This window comes from Callospermophilus lateralis, chromosome 12 (assembly GCF_048772815.1).
Source record: "Callospermophilus lateralis isolate mCalLat2 chromosome 12, mCalLat2.hap1, whole genome shotgun sequence".
Classification (NCBI taxonomy): Eukaryota; Metazoa; Chordata; class Mammalia; order Rodentia; family Sciuridae; genus Callospermophilus; species Callospermophilus lateralis.
Window position 1 is genome coordinate 41,732,980 of NC_135316.1, and position 26,911 is coordinate 41,759,890.

The 26,911-nt window shown below is 32.7% G+C and overlaps 1 protein-coding gene across 12 annotated transcripts in view; it reads left to right on the top strand.

Moving 5' to 3' along the window:
• Positions 1-26,911, top strand: part of Rbm26 (RNA binding motif protein 26) — a 78,119-nt gene that overhangs the window by 19,818 nt on the left and 31,390 nt on the right. For 6 of the 12 annotated variants that reach the window (XM_076872670.2, XM_076872672.2, XM_076872671.2 and 3 more), the window contains exons 2-14: positions 2,455-2,573; positions 4,130-4,266; positions 7,558-7,646; positions 8,268-8,485; positions 10,326-10,586; positions 11,360-11,599; positions 12,010-12,180; positions 12,534-12,689; positions 16,999-17,110; positions 18,167-18,326; positions 21,077-21,241; positions 21,725-21,856; positions 22,916-22,987. In XM_076872670.2, coding sequence (XP_076728785.1) covers positions 2,455-2,573; positions 4,130-4,266; positions 7,558-7,646; positions 8,268-8,485; positions 10,326-10,586; positions 11,360-11,599; positions 12,010-12,180; positions 12,534-12,689; positions 16,999-17,110; positions 18,167-18,326; positions 21,077-21,241; positions 21,725-21,856; positions 22,916-22,987 — 2,032 coding nt within the window. The remainder of the gene's footprint in view (positions 1-2,454; positions 2,574-4,129; positions 4,267-7,557; positions 7,647-8,267; positions 8,486-10,325; positions 10,587-11,359; positions 11,600-12,009; positions 12,181-12,533; positions 12,690-16,998; positions 17,111-18,166; positions 18,327-21,076; positions 21,242-21,724; positions 21,857-22,915; positions 22,988-26,911) is intronic. The other 6 variants (XM_076872675.2, XM_076872676.2, XM_076872677.2 and 3 more) reach the window with 6 other exon arrangements.

Genomic DNA, 26,911 nt, shown 5'->3' on the forward strand with positions numbered 1-26,911 from the left:
AGGTTTGTGGGGCATTTACTATCTAGTCCAGTGCTTATCTGCCAGGGATTTTTCAGTCTATACTTGAAATCATTCTAATAATGAAGAATTCTCTTTCAGGTAGTTTATTGAACTTTTAGGCAGTTTATTTTGCTTTGGGGAGGCCTTTTTTTTTTTTTTTTAAGTCCATCTATTTTAAGACAAAAATCTGTTGTTTTTATTTACTCTTTGTAATTATATCCCATGGAGAACATTTGAATAAATGTAATTCTTCTTCCTTGTGATAGCCCATCAGTTATTTGCAGGATTACTGAGTTCTCTCTGACATTTCTATTCTCTAGGCTGAGAATCCCTCATAAGCCATCTAATAATAACATCTATTTACCATCTTGAGCATTTTCTAAGAATCTGTTTTTTTAAAAAATATAAAAGGTGGGACCTAGAACTTCAAGCCATAGCACTCTTCTACATGGGAGAGCCGCACTATTTTCTCTCTCTGTTTTATTGCATCATTATGAATTATGTTTCCCCCTTACTGTTTCACACTTTAATCATATTTTAATATATTTTTCACTAAATAGTTAAGGTATTCCCCCTTTACCTGCTTTCTACCAATGTGGTTGGTAAGTAAGGTGTCCTGCCTTCCTTATTTTGTAGTTTCTGATTTTCTTTTTTAAAATTTTTGTTTTCTTTACTCTTCTTCTTCCACCTGTACCCCCAACAGGTGATGAGAGTTAAAGCAGTTTGGTCAGAATCATTCTTTAATGGCAGATTTTTGATTGTTTTGCAGGGGTGGTTAAAAAGTACACAGGGAAAATAGAACCGGTTTCCTAAATAGGAAGGAAGTATGTCACATTTTCAAAAATTGATTTTCCCTGCCCTCTTTCTTATGGTTTGTAAGAAGATTTTAGTCCCACTTTCAATGGGGGAAATAATCTAGCTCTGATACATTTTGTGTCATTCACATCACAAACCTGTTAGTAGCAGTGGCAACTAGTATAGCAAAATATCTCCTTAACAGTCTTGCTTGCCATGGAGACTATTTTTTTTAATAACCCCTTACTATCTGAGTATGATTTTCTTTTGATTAGGTAAATTTAAATGCTTTCATTAGCTTTTCATAGCAGATTATCATTACTAGGTGTTCAGATAATGTAGTATTGGTACTTCTAATTAAGACAAAAGTAGGACATCTTTAGCCTTTCTATTCCTAATCAAAACATTTTGGTATATCATTAAAATTTTTATGGTTCAGTTTATTTTCTGCTCAAATTTGCCAAGTACATACCTTTTCTTTATTTTCAGAATACAGAAATAATGATGGAATGACATATATAACTTGAAAAAAATTGCCTCCCAAGTGCAAGTTGTTTTGGTTTTAGATATGAAATTATAAACATTGATTCTAGTTTATGTTTTGAATTCTTAACAAATTTTAAAAAGTAGTTAGCCAGCTGGGCATGGTGGCAGTTCTAGGTTGGGATTTCACCAAGCCCATGAGTTAGAAGGATGGTAAAAGGAAAGATATAGGAGATTGAGAAATTGGTTAGAGACTGTTTTAAATAACAGGCTTTGAAAATTAAACTGAAAAGGGGAGAATAAAAGGAGGAGGTAGGTGTCCTTCAACAGATGAATTGTTAAATAAAATGTGGTACATATACACAATAGAATATTACTCAGCCATAAAAAAAATGAAATTATGGCATTTGCGTGGAAATGGAAAATATCATGCTAACTGAAATAAACCAATTAGATGTGAAAATTGGAGGTCTGGTTTCTGGGCAACTTTTTGTAAGAAGCAGTCTAGTGTAGTGGTTGTAAGTGTAGACTTCGGACAGTGAAATTTAGGGTTAAATCTTGAACATGATTCACTCATCAGAAACTTTCCTTCCTGTCTTTTCTGCTCTTGGATCTCACCATCACTCCCCTGACACAAATAACCATAGTTATTAGTTGTTTTTTTTAATCCTTCTATCCTTTGATTCATATGTATTATTGAAACGTAAGCAATCTAAATACCTGATTTCTCCCCCTCCCCAACAAATGGTAACAAACTGTATAAAGTTCTTCTCTACCCTTTTAACAAACTGATTTCTCTAAGATATGAAAACTTTGTCATTTTTTATGTGTATTATTTCTTGTATGAATAATAGAATTTATGATATGTAAGGAGAACATATTTCTTCAGTGCCTTGTATGAGGCAGTATTTTTACACATTAATTTACAACTGTAATATCTTATAAGTCAGTTTGTACCTAAAATTTATAGGATGTGCTGTTATTTATAGCTAAATTTTCTTCAACATTCTTTTTTTTTTTAGAATTTTTTTTTCTTAGTTGTAGATGGACACAGTACCTTTATTTTTTCATGTGGTGCTGAGGATTGAACCCAGCGACTCACACATGCTAGATGAGCACTCTACCACTGAGACACAACCCCAGACCCTCAACATTCTTTTTTTTTTTTTTTTTTAGCTGTGATGCAGATCCATCAGCCCTAGCAAAATATGTTCTGGCTTTGGTAAAGAAAGACAAAAGTGAAAAAGAGTTAAAGGCATTATGTATTGATCAGCTGGATGTATTTCTTCAAAAAGGTAAGACCTTTGGTTTTAAAATTAGTATTTTGTTATTGTTTTAATAAATTATTTATAGTAAGATTATTCATAGAGCATTAAAGGAATTTAGTATGAGATAGGTTGTAATTGTAACAGTTAAATAGTGTTGTTTCTGATTATATCCATAGCTTTAAAATGGAAACTTCCTCATTAATATGCTCATTCTTTTTTTTTTTTTCTTATACTAGGGATTGAACCCAGGAGCAATTAACCACTGAGACCTATCCTTATCCATCCCTTTTAAATATAGAACAATTTTGGGGGCTGGGGTTGTGGCTCAGTGGTGGAGTGCTCGCCTATCGTGTGTGAGGCCCTGGGTTCGATCTTCAGCACCACATACAGTAAATAAAAATAAAAGTATTGTGTCCAACTACAACTAAAAAATGAATTAAAAAATAAATAGAACAATTTTTAATTCTTTGAGTTATACATGACAGCAGAATGAATTTTGACGTCAACATACATGGAGTATAATTCCCGTTCTTGTGATTGTGCATGATGTGGAGTTAACGCTGGTTATTTATTAAAAAATGAATGTAGTAAAGTTATGTCTGATTCATTGGGTTATCTTTTCTGTTCCCATTTCCCCCAATCCAGTGAACCTCCACCCTACTCTGCCCAATTGTGAGTCATCATCCACATATCACAGAGAACATTCGGCCTTTGGTTTTTTGGAACTGGTTTATTTCAGTTAGCATGGTATTCTCCATTTCCACCCATTTACCGGCAAATGCCATAATTTCATTTTTCTTTATGGCTGAGTAATATTCCATTGTGTATATGTACCACATTTTATTTATCCATTCATCTGTTGAAGGACTCCTAGGTTGGTTCCATAGCTTAGCTGTTGTGAATTGAGCTGCTATTAACATTGATGTGGCCTTGTCACTATAGTATGCTAACTTTGGGTATATGCTGAGGAGTGGGATAATGGGGTCAAATGGTGGTTCCATTCCAAGTTTTCTCCTCAATCCTTTTTTATATTTTATTTAGAGACAGGATCTTGCTATTTGCTGAAACTTGCTTTGAGCTTGTGATCCTCTTGCCTCAGCCTCCTGAGCTTCTGGGATTATAGGAATATGCTCATTGCATGTCTATGTTTTTTCTGACATAGGTTAAAAGATTAAGAAAATGACTAAATGTTTATTCAAAACTAGTATCATTTAGGAAACCACTTTGATTCTTTTCTAGCTATGTTGCTTTTCAACTTTTACATTTTGTCAATATCTAGATAATAATAGTGTTTGTGTTACATAGTGGGTGGGCTATATCAAATAGACTATTCATGACTGGGAAGTGATTGGCCCAGAAGCTCTAGCCATTCCAGTCTCTCCTACCTTGAAAACAGATTAAACAAATCATTATTACCATGGCTAGTATATAATGATTGGGAAGCTGTTGGTTTTAGTATAATTTCTAGATTTATATAAGTCAAGATATATTACATCATATTGGAGGTCTGATGTGAAAGAGTGCAAAATTTTTGTCATGTCTTTTAATCTGGCTTATTTATTTATTTATTTATTTATTTTTAGAGACACAGATATTTGTGGAAAAACTTTTTGATGCTGTGAATACAAAAAGTTATCTACCTCCTCCAGAGCAGCCATCATCAGGAAGCCTGAAGGTAGAGTTTTTTCAGCACCAAGAAAAAGATATAAAAAAAGAAGAGGTAAGAATTTGTGTTATCCCTTTACAGGTCCTTTAAGCACAATAGTTTTCTTTTCTGTATCTTTGTGTTACTAGTCCTCAAGATCCACCTCTGTTTGGTGATATTACCAGGAGCACCCATAGGACTCAGCATGCAGTCATACTTTTGGCTGTGACTTAACAGAATACAAATCAAAAATCTGTAAAAGGAAAAGGTGTATTAGGTGAAATCTGGTGGAATATAGACTAAAGTTTCCACAGTCCTTAAAGTCACATGGGATATGTTAATTCCCCTACAATGAGTTGTGATGATGCAAGTGAATCAGGGAAGCTGGTTAGAGACTCTGTTCCCAGGGCTTTTATTTGTGGTAGGCACCCTCTACCTAATATGTACCAAGATTCTATACTCCCAAAAGGAAAGTAGGTACTGGGTGTAAATCATATTGTTACCACAAATAGACTTAGCCTTTTTTTTTTTTAAACCACTAATTGACCACTAATTCCAGGAACCATTTAATTTTGGAGATGACAGGGTCTTGCTAAGCTGCTTATTTTGGAGACAGGGTCTTGCTAAGTTGCTGCGTGAGTCTGGCTTTGAACTTGTGATTCTCCTGCCTCAACCTCCTGAGCCATTGGGATTACATGTACCTGGCCAGTGAGTCATTCTTAATCAGTGAATGGTGGAAACCCTAACAAAATCAAGGGTTGGAGAAGCCAGTTATATTAGTCAGCTTTTTATTTCTGGATCAAAATATTTGAGAACAACAACTGAGAGGACGAAAGATTTATTTTGGCTAACAGTTTAAGAGGTGTCAATCCATTATTAATTTGGCTCCATTGCTTTGGATCTGAGGCAAGGCAGAACATAATGGTGGAAGGATGTGGCAAAGGAAAGATACTGACCAAAGTAGAGACAACTGGAGGAAGGAACTGGGGGCAAAATATGGTCCTTAAGCACATGCCCCCAAGGATCTACTCCCTTCAGTTAGTTCCCATCTCCTATAGTTTTTACCATCTCTTAACAGTCCAGTTGAAATCATGAGGCCAACAGTGGATTAATCCACTGAAGAGGTTAGAGCTCTTATGATCCCATCACTTTCTGAAAGTCTTAACCTCTGAATGTTTGCTACATTGGGAACCAGGCCCTTCAACTCATGAACTTTTGAGGAACATTGCAGATCCAAAGCATAACACCAGCCAAGGACCAGTCTTATAAGCAGGCCCTCCTGAAAATAGCAGTCTAGACCTGCTTTTAACTCTTCTGTGCACAATATCTTAAAAACATGGAGTCTCATCATTTGTGTCCTATGAAAACAATTAGAATGACAATAGACTTGTTTGCTTCTATCCTTCATTTGTTTAGTAAGGAACTATTTAAATTTTTTTTTTTTAAGTTGTAGATGAACACAGTACCTTTATTTTAGTTATGCATTTATATGTGATGCTGAGGATTCAACCCAGTTCCTCACATGTGTGGGTGAGTGCTCTGCCACTGAGCCACAACTCAGCCCAGTAAGGAACTATTTTTAAGGTAGTCAAACACAAGGGAATTATGGTTGTGATTTTTAGTATTTTTTCCTATTCTTTTCCTAGATGATATGAGCAATATAGTTTATTATGTAATAATATGTACATATATTATGTAATAATTCTCAAGTGTATTTTTGTCTTTCTGAATATATTTATATACATGTGTACATACAGAAGCTATTTACATGTATGTATAGTTTTATATATAGTTACACCTACACACAAACATCCCAGTCAATTCTATGTGCAGGGGAAGACAAGAATTGTAATTTTGTAACTGAGCATTTTCATACCTACCATTGTGTGGGATATATTAGGAAAAGACCTACATATTTTGTTGGCAATTTCTTGTGCCACATAAATATATATATAATAATTTAAGCTTTTTTCATTGATACAAGTTTGGATTGGTTTCAGATTTTTGCTGTCTCTAAAAAAACTTGAGTAAATAATGGGCCCTTGGTTTAAGAAATAGTCTTTTTCCAAAGCAAGTTAGCAATAAAGCTTAGTCTTAAGTCTATTGATGCAGTAATACTTTTTACTTGGCCAGTTGTGGAGAATATTTATCCCTGATCTTTTAGAACTGTCATAATTCCAGGTGGCAGTTTGGGTTTAAAATGCTGTGGTGTATTAAAAATTTTCAATTGAGCATGTGTGCTGTGGAATATAGCTGCCAACTTAAATTACTTGCAAGAGAACAATTGAGGCAAATAGAAAGGAAAAGTGCACCAGGACGGTTGTATTAGTTCGCAGTTTTTTTGTCTGGGTTGAGAGGGGAGTTGGAGTAGGTGGGAAGAGAAAAGTACTTGATGAAGAAGTAAACTGTTGAAAGCATTATAAAATATTCACCTAGTTTAGTCTATTGGTAGAATTTCCATTTAATTTATTCAAATGGTACACTTTTGATAGACGTTTTTATCCAAAGGAATACTGAAAAAGGTGGTATTAACTGGGATATGTGTACCCTGCCCATTGATTACTTGAATCAGAATAGGGTTCTTCATGCAAATGAGTAATTTTAAGCCCTGACACATTTGTAGAAACTATGTTCAGTATTAATTCCTTTTTTTCTTATTATACATTAATATCCTGTGAAACTAGTGTTCTGGGCTGTACAATCTGGAAAAAGTAGCACTGATCAAGGAAATGTTTCCTTATATAGTTGACAGGATGCAGTGAGAAACTATTTAGCTCTATGAATATTTTTCTCAAGTATTCTCTTCACCATTCCCCTCCTTTTATTTTTCCTGTGTTAGGGCTGAACCAGGGCCTTGCACCCATTCCCAGTCCTCAAATATTTTCTTTTTTCTTGGTTAGTTTTTATGCATTCTATTATATTGTTTGATGTGTTTGGTATAAGACTAAATCTATGAAACCAAAACATAGCATATATGTATGTTAGATTTTTGAAAGAAATTGTAAAGTGTTTTTCTGTTAATTATATTAAAATGAGGACAATTAAATATTTGTTTTCTTACCACTATTATTTAAGATAAACATGAATTTTTTTACTCTATACTTTAAATTTGAGCAGACTCCATTATGGTTAAATGATTTTATTTAATAGTAAAATTTATTTTGTTTGCATATCTGCATATTGTTTGCATATCTATCCATTTTAGCTTTTTTTAACATAAAAATGATCATATATCTCTGTAGAAGTCATGATGAGAGGAAAATATTGCTCCTATATTATTTAAATTAATTTAAATATAAATTATTGAAATAGTAATATCGCAGTGAATAATTGTTGCTAAATTTGTACTTTTTAAAAAAATATCAGATTACAAAAGAAGAAGAGCGAGAGAAGAAGTTTTCCAGAAGGCTAAATCACAGTCCTCCCCAGTCAAGTTCCCGATACAGAGAAAATAGGTGATTTCATTAAATCATACTCAATGTTTAGACTTTGAGATTGTCTTTTATAAGAATGTATAGTCTTTGATTATCTTTACATAAGGGCTATCCTGGAAAGTATAACTAGGTTTTTCTCTACCAAGAAAATCTACATCATATTTGTATAGCTTGGAAAGATTGAGAATAATATTTGACATTTATTAGTTGTTGTTTATTATTTTTATTTCTAACTTCAGATTGCAGGGGAATCCAACTACTTTTTGCTTTAATGTAATTAAATTAATTTTTCCCTTATGGTTTCAGCAGTGTTAGTATATACATGTAGTACATGCCTGATTATATGTATAAGACTATTTGTACTGTATGTAATGTAAAGACAGGTATAGATGCCTTTATGTACAGATGATTAATTGTGTAGATGTAGATGTGTATAAGATTAAGGTTATGCTGTTAAAAATTTTTTCCTTTTAAAACATTTTTAGAGTACTTAAAAGTTTTCTGGTAGTTCCCATACTTGTATTCTGATGGTGAGATAAAAAATAATGATGTTACAAGAATTAAATGCAACTTTTTGCATTTAGAGATTTCTACCCTGTCCACTTTAGCTTTATTTACATAAAAGTGATCATATATCTCTAGAAGTCGTGATGAGAGGAAAAAAGATGATCGTTCTCGCAAAAGAGATTATGATCGAAACCCTCCTCGAAGAGATTCATACAGAGACCGGTACAACAGAAGACGAGGGCGAAGTCGCAGTTACAGCAGGAGTCGAAGTCGGAGTTGGAGTAAAGAAAGGCTTCGCGACAGAGATAGAGATAGAAGCAGGACTAGAAGCAGAAGCAGAACACGAAGCAGGGGTAAATAATACAAGTTTATATATTTTTTGGTTAGCATTTTTTTACTGTGAAAAAAATTCACATTATGGGTTTTTAAAAATTGTTCAACATTTTGCCAATTTTATCTTTATTTTTGTCTGTTATGATGTATTCTGTGGTCTAAGTGTATATTTTAAAACAGATTACTTTAAAAGTTTATTCCATGAAAGTTAAAACCATAATTATCACTGTACATTTAGCAGGATATCTACAAAAGACTGTATTTATTCTTTGAATATAAACTACTTAAGTGGATATTTGGAAAACATTTTGGCAGAGTCTTAAAATGTTAAATGTGCATCTAATAAAGGACCCACGCATTCCACTCTTAGATATTTACCTAAAAGAAATGAAAGCATATGTTCACACAGATGTGCATATAGATGTTCATGGCAGCTTCATTTCTAATAGCCAAAACTAGAAACAACCCCAATGTCTATGAGTAGTTGGATAAACACATAGTTGTACCATAACATGGATAAAAAGGGAGGAAAAAAAAAAAACTATTGCTACATTTAACAAAGTAGATCAATCTCAAAGTAGTTATGTTGAGTGAAAGAATACAGGTAAGTATATATACATATATGGTGTGTGCATGTGTATATATGTATTTTAGAAAATACAAGCTTTGATGACAAAAAGCAAATCAATTATTGCCTAAGATGAAGTAGGGAAGAATGGATTACAGATTACCAGGGAATATGAGTGTATTTTGGAGGTAATGAGTATATTTAGTTTGATTATGGTGGTGGTTTCAGAGGTATATACATGAATCACAACTTTTTACATTGTGTACTTTACATTTAGATTTTTATTTATCAGTTATACCTCAGAACTATAATAAATAGTTTAAAAGTTTTATTTCAGATGTGTATATTTGCAAGAACCTGTCATTTCCAACTTGTGATCCCCCTCCCTGCCCCCAGTATATACTATTGAAAGAGATATCTGAGTAAAACATCTTTGAATAAAATACTTTAACTCAAACTTAGATTTTTGTTACTTTTAATACTGTTAATGTGCTTTGTTTGAGCCCTGAACTTGTTTATTCTTTTCTTATAGCCTTTTCTTCTGTGAGTAGGTATACTAGGTTCTTCACACATTTTGCCATTTACCCTCTTTAATGTATTTTCTCTTGCTTGGAATCATATACAGCCTAGTTTTCTTTATATTTAATATGAACTCCTTTGTTTTCCCTCTTTTGCTACCAGGAATTTAACCCAGGGGCACTTAACATTGAGCCACATTCCCAGCCCATTTTCCTTTTTATTTTGAGACAGGGTCTCACTAAGTTGCTCATAGTCTCCGTAAGTTGCTGATGCTAGTCTTGAACTTGTGATCCTCCTGTCTCAGCCTCCAGACTCATTGGGATTATAGGTGTATACTATCATCTCTGGCTCTATTATTTTATAAAATATTGTGTTCACTATAAAAAAGCCATATCTTTAGGTGGATAATAAGAAAATATTTATCACAGGAAAAATAGCCATACTTTTTATTAAATACTTTGTTTTGTAGGCAGCAATTATACATATTAGGATTGCAATGAAGAAAATAACAAATTTGCTTTTTTCTATAAGCAAAATGCATAGGAAAAACTCATTAAATACAGCATCTTCATGTAGTTTTATAGTTTAGTTCATACTGAAATAACTTACCTTGGAACAGTGTGTATTAATTGAATAGTTTTTAAAATAAAACTAGGATTGTGCAAAATTTAAACTTTCTCTATGTTTAGCAAAAATATTTCTTATATCTTGTACAGTTTTTTTTTTTTTTTAATAGGGTGTAGTTTTATAAGTCATTTATATTTTGTTTGCAGAAAGGGATCTAGTAAAACCTAAATACGACCTGGATAGAGCAGATCCATTAGAAAATAATTATACTCCAGTGTCTTCGGTACCCAATATCTCTTCTGGCCACTATCCTGTACCTACTTTGAGCAGCACCATTACCGTAATTGCACCCACTCATCATGGTAATAACACTACTGAAAGTTGGTCTGAATTTCATGAAGACCAGGTGGACCATAACTCTTTTGTAAGACCACCAATGCCAAAGAAAAGGTGTAGAGACTATGATGGTAAGTGTTTTTCAACTGTTTCATAAAGTATTAAATTAATACTTCAGCTTCCTAACTTCTTTCAGTTGTATAGTTATTCAGACACTTAATTTCTGGTAGTAGAAATAGTCAGAAATCAGTTTTTATCATCTCTTAAGTTCCCTAATATTACTGTATTTTGATAGTCACCTCTGATAACTTTGTATCAGCTTAAAAATAGTATTTATTTGTATGTAATTCTTAATATATTGTTCAAGTTTACTAAATAAGAATAAATATCTACTGAGTTATTTTTAAAGAAATTGGCTACTAAAACATTTTTGGCAAAACTGACTTCTTCACATATGAGTGATTGTTGGAATGTAAAAAGGATCTTGACATGTGAGACTTATGAGAATTGAAGACTTATACGGATTTGGTGTAAAAAATTTTACGAGTAGGGCTAAAACCATAGTCACACTATTCTTTTAGTTTTAAACAAGAGATTTAAATGAAGAGTATGTTTTTAATAAGAAAAACACACTAGAAATTATATATCAGTTTTATGTTATTTGCTGACTGGGTATACTTATTTTAATTCTGGTGATTTTTTTTTTTTTTTAAGTGTGTATGTTAGATGTATTTTCACTTGATTATATTACTGGAAAAGTGCAGATTATTCATGTGAAGTGGTTAATTAATTACATTTTTGCCCAATATTTAAAACAGTCACCTTGTAAGTATTTTAGTTTTCTTAATTTAGAGACAATTTATATTTCCAGTGTTTTTCAATTTCTTTTTAACTTTCCTCACAGAAAAGGGTTTTTGTATGAGAGGAGACATGTGCCCTTTTGATCATGGAAGTGACCCAGTAGTTGTAGAAGATGTCAATCTTCCTGGCATGTTGCCTTTCCCAGCACAGCCTCCTGTTGTTGAAGGACCACCTCCTCCTGGACTCCCCCCACCTCCACCAATTCTTACACCCCCGCCTGTGAATCTCAGACCCCCAGTGCCACCTCCAGGTCCATTACCACCCAGTCTCCCACCTGTAACAGGTCAGAAGATATGTTTGTTTGTCTGTGTTTATTATCTGTTTGTTTATACTCTTTTTATAAAGTCAATAGTTTGATACTTGCTTTTGTTAAAAGCATCTAAAGAATGTCCATAGGTGCCTAATAGAAACTAAGCAATATATTCTTATTTGGAATATACCTACATGTTGCATCCTATGCCAAACACTTTTTTGTGGTTTGGAATGACCTTGTGAATTATGTATGTCACTGATATATCCCATCTGCCTTTAGTCCTTTATAGTTTAAAGCAAACCTCTTTGGAATACATTAAAAGGATGATGTGCCATAGAAAACTAGTTGTAAGATTTTGGTGTTTGTAGAAGATTGCAGTTTGATAAATGAGAATATCTTGTTTGGATATATAATAATTTATTTTATTTGTTTGCTTCCAGATGATATTTCTTATTCTTTGGTTTTGACAGGACCACCACCTCCACTTCCTCCTTTGCAGCCATCTGGCATGGATGCTCCCCCAAACTCTGCAACCAGTTCTGTTCCTACTGTAGTAACAACTGGCATTCATCACCAACCTCCTCCTGCTCCACCCTCTCTTTTTACTGCAGGTGCAGTTTTGGCCCTCTATTTTCATAGTGTAATATAGTTTTAAAGCAGAGTTTTTAGATGAGGAATTTAAAAATCTCTAGAAAGTTCAATCTGTCTCAGGACAGTTTTTCTTACTAAAATAAAATAGGATACAATATAGTCTTCGTGAATATATATCAAATAATCCCTTAGTTATAATTATTAAGAAAATTGTTAGTTTTCTTCTTAGTAGCACTTTCTATAAAACTTCATTTTAATAATATAAAACATGTTAGTTAAGTTTTATGTTAGTAATGTTATCTGAGTTACTTTTTCTATTATCAGTATTTTAAAAATTACCACATGGAGTTTTATAATTGTTTTTTAATTACAGTTTTTGTATTACCAGATACATATGACACAGATGGCTACAATCCTGAAGCCCCAAGCATAACAAACACTTCCAGACCTATGTATAGACACAGAGTGCATGCACAAAGGCCTAACTTGATAGGACTAACATCAGGGGATATGGATTTACCACCAAGAGGTACTGAATCTTTTCTGTTTTTAATGATATCAAAGTGGGAAATCATTTATAAAGAACAATTACTCCTGCACTTATTTGGGTTGAGTTAGGGATGGTGATTTTGTTGCCTGAATCCTTTGGTCTCACGTGAGAAAAAAGGTAATGTGTACTTTTGTATCTGTATCATAGGGGCCTTTATTCTGTTAAAGAGGGAAATTTCCCAAAAGTATGTTTTTCTCAGGTAGCTTTTTTGGGGGGGGAGTTTTTTATGTTTTACTCAATTTGTAGTCTTAATTGGTTCATTTAAATTCCTGACAGTAATGCTTTAATTCCTTAATTCTGTCCTCGCTTAGATAATGAAATTATTTTTACAAACTTGTGCTGATGTATATTTTTATTTTTGTTCACTTTTGAAATGTTAAAATCCTGTATAGGTTTGCTTATGGTATTTTTAAGCAGCAGGAATTGTGTTAGGAAGTGACTCATTTTTAAAAACGTTTAGATAAACTTTCTAAAAATTAGACTGATACCATCACAGGCCAGGGCAGCAAGAAAAGTGCTAAACTAGAGGTATAAATTGTTAAGTAAGTTTAGAGGAAGGACAGAGTTCACACTAATTTGAAAGAAAAACATTTGCTACCGATAACATTCGATACAGGAAAACCAAGGAGTTACCAGAAGTAATAGAGACTGTTTACCTGAAATTAACTTTAAAACCTCAAGTGTATTCCAGGCTTTTCTTCTGTCTTACTTAGCCAGACTAAACAAAATCAAAGCTCATTGGTTGTGAATAAAAGTTCAACCTAAGTAACAATCATTGCCTAATGTGGTTTAATAAAACTGTGGTTACTTATACTTTGTGCTTTTTATTTGTGCATTGGCAGCTATCAATCAGATTCTGAGCATCTTTCTTAAATTTGAAGAACCTCTTGTGATGGGAGTGTGAGGAATATTTTAATCCAAATTTATATTCTCTTTGAGATTAGAGGATATTTAATATATATGCCTATATTCTCACATCTGTCTTTAAAATTCACCTGAAGGCATTACAATAATTACCATTACCATTAACAACAGTAGAAAAAAAGATTTTAAAGATAGTTTCTGTGTAGTAATATGTAAATTGTTATAATTGAAAAGTAGACATTTAAAATCGTAGCTATTTGTGATATTTACCCATCCTCTGCATGCCTCTACTGTCTGACTAGTTTATAGAAATCCCCTTTCCTTCCTTAGGTCACTATTTAACACTTACTTTTTTTTCTTCACATTAATATTCCCTGCCCTCTTGATACTTCAAGTCTTGTCTTTCTTACCTTGTTGATTTGGAATGGCATAAATATATGCCACTATAGATTGGTATATATTAGACCCATTTCAATGACAGACTGATTTCTAATTGTGATTGAAAGAAGGAAGAGCCATTAAAACACTTGCATATAATTTTTACTATGTAGAATTTGGAGTTAATGATAATTTCAACTATTTCTTTCTTGTTAATTTCAACTCTTAATGCATATAGTTATAAGTTACAGGAAGTGATGGAGAGGTAAATGTCTTGCAGTCTGGCATCATTACTTTGAAACTTGAATGCCTTTTCTCATAGAAACATTGTAAGTCATAGTGATTATTTTAGTACTCTTCTTTACATTGTGCACTATTTTTGTTAGCTAATTTATGGATATATTCTACATTAATAACATTGATATTAATGTACCAAACAACTGACTTTGTAGCCCATTTAAATTGAGGCTTGCCTGTACTTCTGTTTTCATGTCTTTTTTCAGTATTCTCTTTCATTCATATGTTCTCATCTTTCTCCTATTTAGGTTTCAAATGTACTGTTCTGGATTATACACATTTACTGACTATGTACCAATTTTGTTTTTAACACCCTTCTTTTAAGTAGATATTAATGAAAAGGGAATCTGAGTGAGAGAATAAAGGTGAATTGGCACAAACCCATCTCAGTTACTGGAAGGAAAACACTACCATCTCCTTTAGTGAGTTTTCAGATATAGAACATATTCAAGTGAAAAAACAATATTGGAGAGCTCAAAGATTGTCCAAAAGGGCCAGTGAGCTGGAGATAGGAAACAGGAATAAGACTAAAAATCTCACTGCGGAATTGGTCATGGCAATGTTCTAGTGGGTGCAGAAACTGCTGCTTGCACTATGACCATCATTAATGCAAGTCAGAGATTTCCACCTGATGTTCTGTGGAGATGGAAGATAAATCAACTAGAGTAAAGAAATAGATAAAGAATGTGCACTGTTTATATGATATTTTTGAGAAACTGAAAGAATTTGTTTTTGGAATAGGAAGAAAGAGATATGGATGGAGTCAAGAGGCCAGTTGAGGCATTTAAAGAATTCTGTAGTAGAGGTGATAGTATCTGGGTTAGGGTAATAACAGTGGGAATTGCTAAAATAGGTTTAATAGAATTGACATTTACAACTTGCTGACTTGTGTGTGGGGTATAACACAGAACAAATGGAAAGGATAAAATTAGGTACCAGATTTCTGCCCTGGATAATTAGGCAAATGATAATATCATTCACTGAGAAGAATGGATTTGGTAGGAAGATAAATTTAGTTTTGGAAGCTTAATTATTGTGCCCATCAGTTATTTGAGTAGAAATATCCAGTAGGAGGTAGGATTTGTTAGTATGAGGTCCATGAGAAATAGCTCACTAGAAGATAAAAGATGTTTGAAGTCACAAATATGTAATACATTGGCTTTTAATCTTTTCTTCTGTCATATTAGTAACAGTGTGAAGGTAAGGGAAGATCAAAGAAGCTGTAACAAAGTTTGCAAGTTTGGCTGAATATAAGTTCTAAAACCCTTTTTTGTGCTTCTGATAACTATCCCCATGCCAGCCGCACGTACACAGCCTACTCCCAAGAATCATTGAAAAAGATGAATGAAGCCATGGTAATGGATACAAGATGTCCTAGAGACTGCATAGAGTGAGAGGAGAAAGACCAAATAAATAGGGGAAGATACATAAGGGACTGAAGAAAATGAAGCCCAAAGGGTACAAGATAAAAGCAGTGGGTAGGAATTTCTGAAAATACAGTGAGGATAATATCTAAGGAGAGGAAGGTGATCAACAACAGCAAGTGCTCCTTAAAAGTCAAGTAAGAGGAAGACTGAAAAGTATTCATAGACCAAGCAACAAGTTATGACATCATTGATCTTAGTATGAGCAAGTTAAGTGCAATAATGGAAGCAACTGTCAACATTCAGAGGATTAGTGAGTGAGTGAGAAAAGTAGGTAGTAAGGAAATAAAGTTAGCCAAGAGTAGAATTCTCTTAGGAAATGGCTGGGAATGAGATATGGAGGGACTAACAGAGAGAGAAGAGAAAGTAGCTGAAGGGGAGATTTGTTTTATAGGATTTTGTTTGTAAAAATGGAATAATTTGAGGTGTGGTGTTAAGTGTTTATCTGTTGATGAGAAGTGCCAGTGCCATGAGAAAGGTAGAAGAAGATAAAAAGAGAAACAGTTGGGCTCTAGAGTATTGATTTTGGGCCTCCTTCTGTATAGATTAGTTGACAGCCAGAAAAATATAGAAGCAAAAAATCCACTTTGAACAGACTAGAAGAAAGTAAGGCAGTTTTGTTCCAAGGCTCTTTTAGCAGGAAATGTGTAAAATATTGAAAATAGCTGATATTTATAGCTCTTTTGCACTATATTTCAGTCTCAAATTTATTTTCCTTTTTAAGTGGGGACAACTTTCATTATATTAATGTTCCTCTTTAGGTAGGCAGCTCAGTTCATTCACAACTCTGCTAAAGGTCATTCAGTCAGTGGTAAATTAAAATCTTAGATTGTGCATTTGACTTTAAAACTGAATTTCTGCTTCAAGGTGATTTATTTGTATATTTTTATATGGAATTGTGAAAGTGATGGCAGATGGGAGTGATGACATGGGTTTTACCCTTAATGAAGTGGCCTACAGACTAGTAGAGTAGAGAAGGGGAATAGAGGAAGGTGAGAGGAGGGAAAGAGGAAGCACTAGGGACTGAAATGGAGCAAATTATATTACATACATACATAATTATTCCAAAATGAACCTCACCCCACTATTATGTATACTATACGACAGTAATAAAAACATTTAGGGAAAAAAGTAGCTTACAAATCACATTTTTATTTGGCTTTTGAGAATTATTGATTATGTTCTCGTGTATGTGCGCATGCGCGTGCACACACACAGACACAGACAAAAAGCCAGAACTTTTAAAATATAAATTTAAGGAAGTAGCTATAAAAAACTGAAATATTAATCTATACTTTCTTTCATTTTCTTTTGTTTTAACACAGAAAAGCCTCCTAATAAAAGCAGTATGAGGATAGTAGTGGATTCAGAATCAAGGAAAAGAACCATAGGTTCTGGAGAGCCTGGAGTTCCTACAAAGAAGACTTGGTTTGATAAGTAAGCTGACAGGAAAAATTGGAGAATTATATTGTACACAGATTTTTGGGATTATTACTGTATCACAATATGTTACATTTTTTCTGTTCTATAAGCAAATCCCCAAATAAAATTTAAGGTTTTTTTCTAGAAATTTTAAAGTTCATTGTTTGGTAGTAGAAAGGCATTTTCTTGTAAAAGCAGTATAGTGGCTAAGAACCACATTGCTTTTTCTTCTATCTACTTCCCCTTCCTCCAAAAGAGATTACTCTTTACTTGACATATTTTTTAATACTAGCTATATGAAGGGTGATCATGAATACCATATCATTAGGAAAAAAAGGCATGGATTAGGTCTGGGAAGATCTTAGCATATAGGCCATTTCTCTTTAAGAGCTAGAAAGAGTTGTTACCGGATTGAAGAGGTAGGAAAGGTTCAGAGAAAGGTATAAGGAATCAGAATGTTGGGGAGGGTGTCATGAGTATTTATAAATTTTCATTTATGAACTGAGATGAGGACCATGCTTTTGAGCTTTAATATTTAAAAATACATAGTTTCTAGTTCTGGCTTTGTGATTATTTCTGTGATTTAAGGCCAACAGTACACTCTGGGTCACACTTTTGTCCCCTTTTCAAATGTCAAGTGTATTGTGTGTACATTAAAAAAACAAACCTGGAAAGAGGTTGAGGTGGTCATTATTTGTACCAATAACCAAATTTAAAATTTAACTGAAGTTTTTAAATAGGATACATTTCAGTAAACTAGCTTTAGCAGAAATGGAACAAAAGTTATCTGTGAAAACTGACTAAATTGGGGTATGAGTTAAATGTTAAATAAGAGCAGATCAGAAGTTTGAAAAAGTAACCAGTGTTACAAGAGCAGAACCATGAAAGATGATAACACTATTAATTTAGGAGCTTTTTGGAAGATAATTACTTCAGTTTTTATTAATTTTCAGTATTTTCAGTTTTGGGGGAAAATTTGGACTTTTGTTTTATATTTAAAACTTTATTCTTTTGTACTTGATAGGGCTCGGGATTTATAAATGTGTTGATCAACTTGATTTTTGTTTATAGGCCAAATTTTAATAGAACAAACAGCCCAGGCTTCCAGAAGAAGGTTCAGTTTGGAAATGAAAATACCAAACTTGAACTTAGAAAAGTTCCTCCAGAATTAAATAATATCAGCAAACTTAATGAACATTTTAGTCGATTTGGAACATTGGTTAACTTACAGGTAAGAGCTATAAAATGATTCTCTTGTCCCTGCTTAATTATTTAGGGACCTTAATAAGAAAACCACTTTTATAAAGCAATATTATGGAAATTTGTTAATATTCTAAAGTTGGGGCATTGTGATAGTCTGTTTTCAGTTACTGTAGTGAAATACCTGATGCAGGCTAACAAAAGAAGCATATTTAGCTCTTAGTTTTGGGGGCCAAAAGATCAGGTAGTGCCATTGGCTTGTCCTCTAATGAGGACCTAAGGGTGGATGGTATTACGAAATGGGAATACATGTGAGAAAAAGTGATTACATCTCAAAACATGAAGTGATGCAGTCCTGCTTGCTATTGTGAGAGCTCAGAGATCTAAACAAATTCCTTAACCCTTCTAAGTGCTGTTCCCCTGATAACCTAAAGAACTCCCATAAGGCCCCACTTCTTAAAGGTTTAAAAGGTTTACACTATGTCCCAACATCATTACACTAAGAATATAGGCTTCTAACACATGAATGCTTAAAGGGACACACTCATCCCATATCCATACCATGGCAGACATGAAATGAAACTACCTTTTAGGGAAAAAGAAAAAAATGATTGATTGATTGATAAATTGTTGATTTATACACTGAGTTATATCTCCTGCCCTTTTGGACTTTTTATTTTGAGATACGGCCTCACTGAGTTAAGTTCCTCAGTCTCCTTCCTTGCTGGAGGGCAAGAGTTTTGATTGATGATATTAGTATAAATATTTTATCTAATAAAGAATGACACAAAGTTAAATAATCACTCTAGTAAAATACAATATAGTAGTTTTCAGTTCCTGAGTTTTTCAAGATCATATTGTCAGAATCATTTCAGCAAAATCATTTGAGCAGTCAAATATATTTCTGTAATTTCTGTGATTGGATGCACTTAACAGTTAATTTAGGGAACCAATGTCATATGATTTGTAACTAATTTAAACATTTACTTTTCTCTACCACTTTTGAACATTCTTTAAGAAAAACAACAATATAGTTTTGTTTGATGTCACTTAAAATTTGTCCTTGGGTATATAAAACTTGGGAGATTTTTAAGTATTATTTAAATTATGTGACATGTTGAAAGTGTTGTTTTCCCCCTTATGCCTACTTTTCAACTAAATTAATTGTTTTATAATCTAATAAAATAAATTTTAGAGGATATAGCTCATTCTGAGTTGATCTTTAGAAACTTTTCTTTTATAAAGCACAGGTATAAAAGTAATAGAGGGGAAAAATGCATGTTTAGAGTAGAGCAGTAGAAATGAATGGAGAATTTTAAGGAAATGTTTTCTTTTCAACTTGATATTTTCCACACATTTCTCTACCCATATAAAATAATATAATTGTTATAATTTATCATTGGCTGTTCTAGATTGTTTTTATATACTTATTGCTATGTACATGCAAAAATTTTAAAAATGTTTATGGGTCCTTAGTATGTATATTACACTGTAGTTATTTACAGTTATTTACTTATGTGGAATATCTCAGTATCTTTTTATGGCAGTTCAGTTTACTCTACCACATTTATATCTAGACATAAAAAAGTTTTCATAATATTCCTTTTTTCATACAAACTTCTGTGGTTGAATGCATTTAACAGATAATTTTGAAATATACAAAATTAACTACACTGGTAATATTAATTTAAAAATTGTTTCAAAGCAAAACATGGTATCTCCCTATTGTTTCTGTTTGCATTTATGTAATTACTAATGAGGTTAATATCTTATTTTTGTTGGGTCCTTTCCTGTGTCTTCATAGTACTTGCATTATTATGATTTACAAAATACATGTTTTGCAAAATCATTAAAAGTACCCTTGTTATCATAATAAAAATTGATGTTATTCTAATAAATGTTATAATTATTAAAATGCCACCTAAAATTATTTTTATAGTTTTAGCTAATATTTATTGAATATGTATTCTCTTTTTATGTGTTATTGCTGTATTCTTAAAACAACACTAATAAGTGGGTATTGTTATTCTTATTTATAGAAGAGGACACTGAGGCACAGAAAGATTAAGTGACTTCCTTGCTCTTATGTGAGAGTCAAGTCAGGATTTGAGCCAGGCAATGAGATTCAGACCATGCTATTAATCTCGATCCTTTACTGCTGTTACCTGTGGCTTATATACCACACTTTCGAAAACACTGCTATTACGCAAGAATAGGAAATTGGGAGTGAAAATCTTGGATTTTTTTTTTTTTTATTAGTTATATGAGTCTATCTCTAGAAACATTCTTTGAATCTGTTTCCTATGTGTCAAATGTGATTGATGGTGCTGTTATATAGGTCTTTTTATTTTCTTCTGATCTTAGAAATATTGTGAAAATTACAGATTTGAAATATTGTACAGATTTTTTTTCTGTGATATTTAGTTGGAAATCACCCCTTCCAAAGTAGTCTTTGCCATTACATTCATTGATGTACAGAAATTTTTTCTCTTGGTCTGTATTAAAATTTGAGGTAAAAAGAAATAGTTTAAAGGTCTGTATATAATATTTGTGCAGTCAGCTTTGCTGGTAAACAAGAGTCTCTTTTAATGCACTAACAATCCTTGGCTATTTACTATTTCTCCTGAAATAAAAGTAGACTATGGTCATACTTTAGATATAAGGTAAACAAAAATGGGCATCTTACTTGGAAGGAAGAGTGTATGACATCTTGAGGAATTTTGCTGTATGAAGAAACAGATTCCTTTAGAAATTCACTTTTCTTAATATTTTAAATCATAGGTCGCATATAATGGTGATCCTGAAGGTGCCCTTATCCAATTTGCAACATATGAAGAAGCAAAGAAAGCAATATCGAGTACAGAAGCAGTTTTAAATAATCGCTTTATTAAGGTTTATTGGCACAGAGAAGGAAGCACCCAGCAGTTACAAACTACTTCTCCAAAGGTAACCAGAGAGATTTGTGTGAAACTGAATGCTTTTTTTCCAAGAGTTCTTAGCATATTGTCTAAGAACAGAGGTATATGTATGGATCAGGGGGGACTTGAGTTGAGATCCTGAATTTACTGCTGTTAACTATATAGACTAAAGAAAGTTACTTAATCACTCTAGCCTATTCTCTCATTTAATTGTGAAGTTAATTCCTAGTTTAGAGAACGAGATGGAACAGTCCTGGCAGATAGGCGGCACTAAGTAAATTGTAGCTATATATGTATTCCATAAATTTTCTTTCTGTAGTTTATAAGTCATTTCATGGAAAAAAAAATGTGCATGCATAAAGAAAATTGAAAGGCATTTGAGTTTTGATTATAAGCTACATTTTTAAAACTTATTATGCATGGATAATCTAGTACAGTTTTATAACAAAGTTTTACTTTCCAAGCTCCTGAACTAATCAGCTTGTTTAAATTTTTTTTTTCTCCTTCTGAGGTAATGCCACCTTTAGTCCAGCAGCCCATTTTGCCTGTTGTGAAGCAGTCAGTTAAAGAGCGACTGGGCCCGGTACCTTCAACTACTGTTGAACCAGCAGAAGCCCAGAGTGCTAGTTCAGACCTTCCTCAGGTAAATGGAAGGTCTTATCTATCAAATAGATAATTTATTAATAAATAATAGATTTATATTATAATATTAGATTAACTAGTAAATTAGTTTCCCTTGGTGACTTGCATTATAGTTACTATATATGTTTTACACAGAAATGTGATCTTTATGGATTAGAATCCCACCTATAAGTTTTTACCATAACATTTTCACTGTCTTTATTTTTCTATTTGGTATTTGTATCTTAAATTCTTCTCTTTATTTAACACTTGTTGATTAGAAAGATTTCTTTTTCACTTTGTGAAGGATATATTTCTGCAAAACTGCCTGAAGAGTGAAATTTAGTACACTTAATCTTATTTTTTCCATCATCTTTTTACTTAATTAGAATCCTGTTCCAGAGATAATTGTATTGAACTGAAAACTTTTGGGAAGGGAAGGCTTTTAATACCTCAGGTTAAGTACGCTTGATATACTGTTTGACATACTAAAGCAGGTCACTCAAAACTTTGCATCACTTAATCCTGACTTTGGGATGCTCTTCTCCGTATATCATTTCCTTGCCACTTCCTTAAGTGGAATTTTCTTGTTTCTGTATTCTCAGTCTATGAAACTTAGCTTTCCTTTTTCTCCATGTTTCAGGATTTGCTATATAAATAGAGTTAGGATGTGGTATCCTACTTAGCTAATAGATGACATCTTTTAGCTAAGTATGGGACACACGTTTTTAAGCTTTAGAAGCAGGCATACGTTTTCATTATCCAAATCTAATTTAAAATGTGCTTTCTACTTGTTAACATAGGGAACCCTATCAGTGGAAGGGACTTCAGTAACCACCTGGTTCAGACCTCATTATTTTACATCATAATTTTTCATGATTAATATTGTATACTGTTTACTTTTGTTTTTCTACACATATTTTTCCCTCCACCGCCCCCCCCTTTAAATAGGCCTTAGTTTCTATGATTAGTATCTGTATACTCATAGACTCAGTATGTATTAGAACCAGAATGTTCAAGATCCCAACAGACTTATATATGTTTGGGGAAACACTGAATATGTCCATTTTAATTTTTTTAGAATGTAACTAAGTTATCTGTGAAGGACAGGTTGGGTTTTGTATCAAAGCCATCTGTTTCAGCAACTGAAAAGGTAAGAAGAATAGCATGATGTGTTTGTCTTGGCTTTGTAAATGTTTTCAGGTGGCATCTTAATTTTTAATTTTTTCATAGTTCCAAACTGCTTCTTAATAGTATCTGTATCTTTTATTCCTACCTTTTTGCTTTCCATTTGCTGAAAATGAAAAGTATTAGCCTACTGTTTTTTTACTTTTTGCATCAGCATTTTAATACTTGCCTTTCTATTTCCATCTGCTCCATTCTTTTTGTTAGTTTTTTCTTTATATTTATTTTCTTTAGAGACACGATACATTTTAGTTAAACTCTGGCAGCCTTATAGTAAGAGCCATGAACTAGGAATTTTACCTGAGTTTGAACCCTGGCTCTTTACTTACTAACTGCATGATGTTGGGCAGTGCTCTTAACCTTTCTCAATCTTTTTACTCATTGGTAAAATGGTGATGGTAATATTCGTCTTGCTCACCGGGTTTCCTGAGGATTAAATAAAATCATTTATTGTAAAACTATTTTGTAAACAGGAAGGGATGAGGGATGGCATAATTGTAATTTTTTAAAGTTTATTACGAACAGCTATTGATATAGCCTTGCAAGCAATACATTAGTTCTTTTTTTTTTTGAATGAGGAGTTAAATGCAGATTATGTTAAGACCATTTATGGATCTGTCTGCTGTAGATATATATTTTTTTCTGTTTAGGTGTGAGTGAATGCCCTGGTCTTATTTTATTTGAGGTATGTGAAATCTCATATTAGAATTGAATAGTCCTAAGTCCCCAGTAGACCAAGGCACAATGGTTGTATAGTTTGATCTAGTTGCTGAGCCAGACTAGAATTTGTGTCTCCTATTTCTAGTCCATGGCTCTTTCCATTCTGAAGATTACAAAGGAAATTCACATCGAAGGTAAATAAAAATATCCAGTAAGGTAAACAAAACATCCAGTGAGATAGCTAACCTGCTGTCATCACTTATTCTTAAGTACACTATTTCCCTCATTTACTTTGTTAAACTTAAATCTGAATATCATTCTATACATCAGACCTTCCTCTTGGGCATCTCACTGTTATTTCAGGTATAACATGCCTAAAATGAACTATTTCCCATATAAATTAACTTCTCCTACTCCCTACTTAGGTGATACTTTCATTTTCTAAACTGTGTAGTCTAAACTCCTCAAAACTCATGTAATCGTATTTGTAGTTCATTTCTTTTTCTCTTCTCTACAGAGTCCCTGACCTCTAATGGTAGTGTCTGAGCTGGCATCTTGAAATTTCCCTTCTTTATTTACATGTGTCACCATTCTATTGTCAGACTTAATGTTAATTCATTATAGAAACTTTGAATTTCTCAGCAAAATTACTTTACTTGATTTACAGCTCATCCATATTTCAGTTATTGTGGTTCTGTTTTGCTCTAGGGTTTCCTTTCTACACTGGGGAATACTTTTCTACTTACCTTGCCCTTTTCTGCCTCCCTGCTCCCCCGTCCCCTTTTTGGTGGTAATTTTTCTGGATTACATTTCCCCCTTTCTAATTAAGTTCTATTCGTTCTTTAGAGATTAAAAATCTCTTCTAACATTTTCCATGAAACCACCATGTGGTGTATCTCCTCTCCATTTTTGTGTATTTTAGTCTATGCTATTAATGTTTACTTTGATTAGATTTATCCTGCTTGATAATAAGTATATTAGGAATTGAAAAGAACACACTGTAAGATCTGCTATACTTGTTTATTGATGAGCAATTCTGGAGATATTTAAATGCCCAGTTGTATTCAGGATTTGTTTATATCAAGATTTAGACTCTGTGGAATTGAAGTTTATACTAAGCTTTCACAAAATTTTAGTATTGTGCTTTGATGTGGTTTTCTTTATTTTTTTAAGGTCTTTCATTTAGCAGAAGAATAAAATTTGGGTTTGAGAGTATATATTAATATATATTATACTAATATAGTAACCACTAATTGAATTTGTAAAAAAAAAAAAAACACTATTGAGAATAGGCTATTTGTGGAAAAAATTATTAATAACAAAAATCTTAAGGAAAACAGTTACTTAAAAGAATGTAACATATATAGTCATCTTCAGTGAATGTATTTACAGAATAACATTTTATTTTTACGTATTCTTGGTTGTTTCTGTTCTGCCCAATAGAGGGTTTTGGTTCAGAATCCTTAGAGGGCAAAGATCCAGAGAATCTTAGGAAGATGAGAAGAATGTTTCCCATCATCGAATATTATTTAAAAGGTTTTAATTTCTTTTTCCTAAACTGAAATCAGGAGAAAGTTCAAAGCTAGTATCTGTACAATATCCTCTGTCATTGTTAAAGTGAATGAATATATAAATGAAACTTTTACAACTTTCTTGTAAATGATAACCATTAATCCTTTAGTAATTGTTATTTATTCTAAGATTACATTTTTGTGAGAAGGCTGGGAGAGAGGAAACTTAAACCTAATTGATAAAGATATTGCAATTGGTATTAAGTATTATTTGAGTAGATTTGATCATTGAAGTGATGTTTGAGTGTTTCTGCTTAGTCTACAGAGACTTATGAAGAATAAAGGTTGGTGGGTGTTTATACCATCCTTGTTAGTTTTTTTTTCTTTAAACTTAAAGTGTTCAAATTAAAGTTTTAGATATTAAATTTATGATACCAAGTTTAGTAGTATATTTTTTAGTCAAAAAGTAAGTTTTGATCCCTTTGTATTGTGATACATTAACATTAGTATCAAGGAAAATTGTATAGTATAATTGAAAGAACATTGCAAGAGTTTAGCTGTTGATTTAGTAACTGGCATTATATGTGATGGTGAAAAAGTTTTATTCTGTATGCCTACCTATAAAACTCAGTTGTTTTCATGACCCTTCGATTTATTTATTCATTCATTCATTCATTTATTTTTTGTGCTGGGGATTGAACCCAGGTGTGCCTAACCATGGAGCCACATCCCCATCCCTTTTTAAATGTTTTTTTTTTTTTTAGAGACAGGGTCTTGCTGAGTTGCTAAGTGCCTTGCTAAATTGCTGAGGCTGTCTTTGAACTTGTGATCCTCCTGCCTCAGCCTCCTGAGCCTCTGGGATTACAGGTGTGCTCCACTGTGCCTGGTGACCCTTTGATTTTTAAATTTGATTATTTTTAATATAGTTTTCCTACTTTAAGTGAAAAGATTAGGGAGATTTATGTTTTGTTGTTTTTTTTCCTTTCATAACCGTTACTGGCCATTTTTAATTTTAATTTTTTAGTGCATCATCCTTTTTAGGATATTTTTTCTGGATTATTTTTTCTTACAGGAAAATATGGTTTATTTGGAAATATTTGCTGAACTTTCTGGGAAATAAGCTATTGTAGCAAAAATCGACTATTGACTATAAACATTTTTTCTTTGATATTAAAGTACTTTCTTGTAAAATTGTTAAGCCTTTTGCTTCTTTTAATCCTTTTGATATATGGGATATAAAATAGTTGAACTCAAAAAGGGTGGTGATTTACTTTGGAGTTGGGAGTTGGGGAGATGTTGGTCAAAGGATATAAAATGTCAGGATGAGTAAGTTCAAAAGATTAGTATAACATAGTGATTGTAGTTAACTGTATTATATTAAAATTGCTGAGAATTAGATTTTAAGTGTTCTTACTACAAAATATGTAAGGCAATGCAATTAGCTCAGTTGAGCCACTTTACAAGATACATATTTTTTTAAATGTACACAATATATGTATTCAGTGTTTGTCAATTAAAAATAACTTTAAAAATATTAAAGAAGAGTATCTGAGGAAACCATCTGGGAACATGGCATCCAGGAAGCAGAGAGAGCTCCACTCTCCAAGGACAAAATATATACTCCAAAGGACACCCCCAGTGATCCAGCCTACTTACTTGTAGTTACCACCCAGTTAATAGTTATTGGGATTAACACACTGATTGAGTTAAGGGTCTCGTAA